This window comes from Anomaloglossus baeobatrachus, chromosome 7 (genome assembly GCF_048569485.1).
Source record: "Anomaloglossus baeobatrachus isolate aAnoBae1 chromosome 7, aAnoBae1.hap1, whole genome shotgun sequence".
Lineage (NCBI taxonomy): Eukaryota > Metazoa > Chordata > Amphibia > Anura > Aromobatidae > Anomaloglossus > Anomaloglossus baeobatrachus.
Genome location: NC_134359.1, coordinates 260,353,155 through 260,360,480, shown reverse-complemented (window position 1 = coordinate 260,360,480; position 7,326 = coordinate 260,353,155). Strand labels below are relative to the sequence as shown.

Genomic DNA, 7,326 nt, shown 5'->3' with positions numbered 1-7,326 from the left:
TGCTTATGACTACTGTAAATATATGTGCCTTCGTCTGGTCCATCCATTTGCTGGTTATAATTATAAATACTATTAGTTTGCACTTACCTGAAAAACTGTAAAAATTCCTAAATCTAGACTGTTCACTACTCAGAATTGTTCATTTCATAAAAGTACTAAATTCAGCATAATAAAAACAATAAAGTAACCACACTAAATTTGCTTTAAACAGTAAGAAACTGACGTGAAATATTTCCTTTCACAGTACACACAAGAATAATAATAATAAAAAGAAAAGCTCAATATTATCGCATATTAATATATATAAAAAAAAAAATCTACAAAGCAGCTTAAAGCAATTTATAATAACCTCTAAACATAATCCCTGGTTAACAAAGTGCTTTTTTTTTTTTTAACAAGAATTAAACTTCTTCAAAATAACCTAGTAAAAATAGTGCTAGACTGATTCCAAGCTCACAAGTTGTATGTTCAACAATGCTGTCACATGAAGCACCAATATATATATATTTATATAAATATACACAATTTCTTTTCTTTTTTTTTTTTTTTCATTTTAGAACCGCAAGGGTTCACAATTCGTTAAACCCTATGTCTCGTTAAAATATTGTCACAGAATTTATTATTTCAATAAACTGGATTATTGTTAATTTTTTTTATATAACTAAAATTGCATTTTTTATTATTATTTTTTTATCTATATATAAAAGGCAAGCAATCCAGAACAGACCGAGTGTAAAGAGAACGCCCGCTTTCATCCATATTGACTTTTTACCGCATTCATACTAAAAAGGGAAGTAAAATTCTGGAGGAAGGGTAACATTTCACATCTTGGTAAATCTGACGGGGGATCCCACACCTTTTCAGGAAAATGGCGTGGGATCACCCCTCCGAGCTAGCTTTAACTGATATGTCTGGTCAGCTGCCTGTGAAGATTCGTCTTTGATAAAACGGTATATATCAGCATTGTGTTTGCCATCGGCTAGAACCCTGAAAATCAGAATTCAATAAGAAGCAACGGGATACCACATTGATTGATTTCATCAAGCCCTACGATTTAGCAATTCTTCCAATCATCCTTGGTGCCCTTTGTGGGTAGAGATCAGTCTATTACTGGTAGAAGATACATTTTGAATACATTTTTATATAACTTTTTGAGTTATTTCTAACTGATATACCAAATGCTAAAACACATAAAACGCATTATTTAGGTTGATTACATGTTACAGATGGATTTCCCAGTGGATAGGTCATCAAACCGCTGATTTGGAAGGCTCATCACCACTTCATTCTTTTGGTCTTACAGTAAGGACATTCCGGTTTGCTAGATGCGCATTGTTCACATAATACATAATGCTGGCACGGCTGCAGGACTATACTTCTGTCATTTTCACGACATACAACACACTTCTGAGAGTGGAGCTGGAATATCAACTGGAAGAAAAAAATAGGAATTACTTTTGCAGAAGAAGAAAAAAAAAAAAAAATTAGCTTCACATGACTTTTTACTGTCCGTACAGTATTCAACTGAAAAGGACATATGGGAAGAGAACCGTGTCAGTCAGTGCTGCTCTCAGCCAATCAGAAAATCTGGGCGTGTCCTTAATTTTGCTAACTAGCTGACTTACAATGTCCTTTTCAGCTGGATACAGGCTTAGTACCTCATGAAAGCGGTAGTATAAAAGTCACGCAACTTTATATTGTGATTTACCATTTAAAACCCCCAATTCTTCCCAACATGTATTATGTTAGGGACTCATTCACATCAAAATATGAAAATCATGAGGGGGGGGGCACGACCAGAACGCTTCTCAAGATCGAAAAAGTTCGAAGTGTGCTAAAGGAAATTTATGATTGCAGAATAGCCTATTGTATAAATCAGGTTTTCATGGCAAATATCTTTTTAATGTATTTATGGATTTAAAAAAAAAAAAAATGTCATACACACACACACACACACTATCTATCATATATATATATATATATATATATATATATATATATATATATATATATATATATATACATATATACACACACACACACACACACACACACACACACACACATCATATATATACACATATATATATATATATATATATATATATATATATATATGTATGCATTTATGTATGTATGTATGTAAGTATGTATGTATGTATATATCTCTCATTATATATACACACATATATACACACACACACACACACACACACACACACACGTACGTATATACATACACACCCACCCACATACACACCCACCCACCCCCACACACACACACACACACACACACACACGGTGGTCCAAAGGTAGGTGGACAGTATGTGTATTAGGCTTATCAAACTTGGTGTAAAGTGAAACTGACTCAGTTGCGCTTAGCAACCAATCAGATTCCACCTTTCATTTTCCAAAAGAGTCTGAAGAATGAAACGTGGAATCTGATTGGTTGCTAAGGGCAACTGAGTCAGTTTCACTTTACACCATGTTTGATAACACTATTACACATACTGTCCACCTACTTTTGGACCACCCTGTATGAAAGAAAACACTTCTGTTAGCCGCTTTTACACTACATTCCTATATAGTTATGGCCCTGTTGTTGCATACGTATGAATCCAGTCTTGTGGGGGGTTCGGACAGAAACCCTGATGGGACCACTTAACAGGGAGAGGAATGTAGTGTCTAAGCAGCCTAACAGAAGTGTTTTCTTTCATACAGGGTGGTCCAAAAGTAGGTGGACAGTATGTGTAATAGGGTTATCAAACATGGTGTAAAGTGAAACTGACTCAGTTGCCCTTAGCAACCAATCAGATTCCACCTTTCATTCGTCACAGACTCTTTGGAAAATGAAAGGTGGAATCTGATTGGTTGCTAAGGGCAACTGAGTCAGTTTCACTTTACACCATGTTTGATAACCCTATTACACATACTGTCCACCTACTTTTGGACCACCCTGTCTATACTTTTCAGCAATTTCAATAGTAATAATTAATTGCAAATAATAATAATATTATATTTATTCTTTTTTTTAAATTTGTATTTTTAAAACAAAGATTGTGAAGTAGAAAAATAAAACAACAATATTTTAAAAATAAATAAATTTAACATGAAAATTGATTTAAGACATTAAATCATTTTCTCACGCTTTCCCTTTAATCATCTCACAAAAAAAATAAATAAAAAAAACTGAACTTACTACCCCTCTGGAGATGGGATACCCTTAGTCGCAAGTGTTTCATCAGCTTGTTATGACGCTTACATACTCACCCCATCGATTGTTTCCAAGTCAGAACAAAGCTGACTTTTCAGAGAATGTAGCTTTGGTAAAGGAAGCTTCTCGACATCGCCATATTTTCTCGATGTGGAAAACTGTGGAGATACGCATAAGACGTCAAACTCTTCTTGAAGTTTTTTCATTTTGCCCTCCACCTCTTCCTTCTGTAAAAGTGCTACTTGTCGGTCTGCATCTGCTGCCTTGGCACGCTCTTTTGCTTCTTGGGCTTCTTTTTGCCATGCGTCACAAGCCTGGAGTATAAGCAGCAAATTTTTAATCAGCATTCCACATTCACGCAAAACTTACTTAAAAATGAATGCATGGAGATTGTCAAAATCAATCCATATTAAAAAAGGGGTTGTCTGATCATTTTAATAGCCAAGCCAGGCCCCCTTTTCAGTCACAGAAAAGGCATAGACATAGAAGGGGGCTGGCTTAGAGATTAAAGTACAGTCAGTTAACCTCATCAAAGACAGCCTGAGCGGATACGAGAATTATTATTTTCTTCTTTTTTTTATTTTTTCAAATTAACTTATGTAAAATGGAATATCATCAGAATATTATAATGTATACATTTTTAGCATTTTTTTCCCCTATTTCACAATATTAAAAATAAAAATTAGTTATCTTTAAATTTTCACACTCCGTCGTTATCAGCCGTGTATGGAGTTGTTACCTGTCATTGTTATACTGTCATGGATGATACTGAAGCTGCTGAAAACTGTTCCTGAAAGCCTTAGTGGTTAGTGAGAAAATTGCAAGATTACAATTTTTTTTTTGTTTAACATTGGCCATGTAATGAGGAAAAAAAAATAAAAAAAAAATATTTTTTTCTCATTGCATGGCCATTGTTTAAAAATATGCATAATGTATATATATATATATATATATATATATATATATATTTTTTTAACATTGGCCATGCAAAAAAAAAAAAAAAGAGTTATTCTTCATTATAAATATTTCTTTTTTCTCACTGTACAGCCACTGTTCTAAAAAAGTTAATATAAAAATATATTTACTTTTTTATAACAATAGCTGTACAGTGAGAAAAAAAATATTCATAAATGAAAAATAAATCTTTTTTCTCTTTGCATGGCCCGATTCTACGCATCGGGTATTCTAGAATTTACGTATTGTGTAGTTCATGTATGATTTTTGTTATACATATATATACACATTATATATATATATATATATATATATATATATATATATATATATAGATGTTGTTGTTTGTAGTTACCAAGTGTTTGTGTAGGCCGCTGTACATGTTCTGGGTGTTGTCTGGGTGTGACGGGGGGTGAGAGCGGTGTTGTATGTGTGTTGCGTTGTTTGTGGAGCGCTGTGTGTCTGTAGCGTTGTGTGTGTGTGTGTGTTGCGCGGTTTGTGTGTGTGTGGTGTGTTTTGGGGGGGAGGTATGTTTTGTGCAATGTGTGTGTTGTGCGGTATGTGCGTATATTTGTGTGTGCAGCGTTGTCTGTGTGTGGGTGTCTGTGTAGGGCAGTTGTTTGTGGTTCCCAGTGTGTGTGTGTGGTGTGTTGTGCAGTGCGCGCGCGTATGTGTGTGTGTGTGTGTGTTGGGGGGAGGTGTGCACTTCCCATCGTGCTCCATCCCCCATACAGCGCACTCCCCATCGTGCTCCATCCCCCATGCAGCGCACCCCCCATCGTGCTCCATCCCCTATGCTGCGCACCCCCCATCATGCTCCATCTCCCATGCTGCGCACTCCCAAACGTGCTCCATCCGCCATGCTGCGCACTCCCAAACGTGCTCCATCCGCCATGCTGCGCACTCCCAAACGTGGTCCATCCGCCATGCTGCGCACTCCCAAACGTGCTCCATCCGCCATGCTGCGCACTCCCAAACGTGCTCCATCCGCCATGCTGCGCACTCCCAAACGTGCTCCATCCGCCATGCTGCGCACTCCCAAACGTGCTCCATCCGCCATGCTACGCACTCCCAAACGTGCTCCATCCGCCATGCTGCGCACGCCCAAACGTGCTCCATCCGCCATGCTGCGCACGCCCAAACGTGCTCCATCCGCCATGCTGCGCACTCCCAAACGTGGTCCATCCGCCATGCTGCGCACTCCCAAACGTGGTCCATCCGCCATGCTGCGCAATCCCAAACGTGGTCCATCCGCCATGCTGCGCACTCCCAAACGTGCTCCATCCGCCATGCTGCGCACTCCCAAACGTGCTCCATCCGCCATGCTGCGCACTCCCAAACGTGCTCCATCCGCCATGCTGCGCACTCCCAAACGTGCTCCATCCGCCATGCTGCGCACCCCCCATCGTGCTCCATCCCCCATGCTGCACCAGCATCAGCCTCTCTACCCGCAGCATCAGCCTCTCTGCCCGCAGCATCAGCCTCTCTCCTCCCAGCATCAGCCTCTCTACCCGCAGCATCAGCCTCTCTCCTCCCAGCATCAGCCTCTCTGTCCCCAGCATCAGCCTCTGTCCCCAGCATCAGCCTCTCTCCTCCCAGCATCAGCCTCTCTCCTCCCAGCATCAGCCTCTCTCCTCCCAGCATCAGCCTCTCTCCTCCCAGCATCAGCCTCTCTCCTCCCAGCATCAGCCTCTCTCCTCCCAGCATCAGCATTTTCTGTCCCTAGCATCAGCCTCTCTCCTCCCAGCCTCCCCCAGCCTCAGCCTCTCTCCTCCCAGCCTCCCCCAGCCTCAGCCTCTCTCCTCCTCCCAGCATCAGCCTTTTCTGTCCCTAGCATCAGCCTCTCTCCTCCCAGCCTACCCCAGCCTCAGCCTCCCCCAGCATCAGCCTCTCTCCTCCCAGCATCAGCCTCTCTCCTCCTAGCATCAGCCTCTCTCCTCCCAGCATCAGCCTTTTCTGTCCCCAGCATCAGCCTCTCTCCTCCCAGCCTACCCCAGCCTCAGCCTCCCCCAGCATCAGCCTCTCTCCTCCCAGCAGCAGCCTCTCTCTTCCCAGCATCAGCCTCTCTCCTCCCAGCATCAGCCTTTTCTGTCCCCAGCATCAGCCTCTCTTCTCCTCCCAGCCTACCCCAGCCTCAGCCTCCCCCAGCATCAGCCTCTCTCCTCCCAGCAGCAGCCTCTCTCTTCCCAGCATCAGCCTCTCTTCCCAGCATCAGCCTCTCTCCTCCCAGCCTACCCCAGCCTCAGCCTCCCCCAGCATCAGCCTCTCTCCTCCCAGCATCAGCCTCTCTCCTCCCAGCATCAGCCTCTCTCCTCCCAGCCTACCCCAGCCTCAGCCTCCCCCAGCATCAGCCTCTCTCCTCCCAGCATCAGCCTTTTCGGTCCCCAGCATCAGCCTCTCTCCTCCCAGCCTACCCCAGCCTCAGCCTCCACCAGCATCAGCCTCTCTTCTCTCAGCCTCCCCCTCCCAGCCTTCCCCAGGATCAGCCTCTCTCCTCCCAGCCTTCTCCAGCATGCCATGCTCCTCTGCCGACACTCACAGATCCGATCGCATACACTCACACACACACACACACACACACGATCGCATACACTCACACACACACATTGACGATATTGCACATACGCGCTCACAACATCCGGAGATACCACATGCTTCTGGCCATGTGATCCTCCGGCAGGTCCTGGAAGCTCACAGCACAGTATCGCTGCCGAGAAGCAAGCGATATCCCAGGAGGTTGTGAGTGTGTGGATGCGATGTGATGTGTGTGTGAGGTGCGTGTGAGAGTGAGTGTGATCTGATGTGTGTGTGTGTATGTGTGTGTGTGTGTGCTGTTATGTGTGTGCGTGTGTGTATGTTCCGCCGCTGCAGGACCTTGATGCGCTGGTAACTATGCTACCATGGTTACCAGCGTATCTCGTCCCCCGCTCGCACAGGAGCCCACACCAGCATATGCCGGCCAGCCCCAGCAATGCGAGGGTATGTGTCGGCTGGGTTGGCGGCGTATGCTGATGTGGGCTCCCAGGGGTACAGTACTCACCTGGGAGTCGTGGCTCCGTGACGGTCGGTTCGGGGAATGCGTGGGAGGGGCGGGGCCAGAGCTAGCGTGCACTGCGTGAGGGGGGCGGGGCGTGGCCGAGTTGCCAATGCCTGCAGGG

The 7,326-nt window shown here is 43.7% G+C and overlaps 1 protein-coding gene across 1 annotated transcript in view; it reads right to left on the bottom strand.

Moving 5' to 3' along the window:
• Positions 1-549: 549 nt before the first annotated feature.
• The window catches only part of UNKL (unk like zinc finger), a 113,071-nt gene continuing 106,294 nt past the window's right edge, over positions 550-7,326 (bottom strand). The window contains exons 14-15 of the mRNA XM_075318084.1: positions 3,271-3,528; positions 550-1,431 (exon numbers count right to left, since the gene is read on the bottom strand). Coding sequence (XP_075174199.1) covers positions 1,276-1,431; positions 3,271-3,528 — 414 coding nt within the window. The 3' untranslated portion in view covers positions 550-1,275. The remainder of the gene's footprint in view (positions 1,432-3,270; positions 3,529-7,326) is intronic.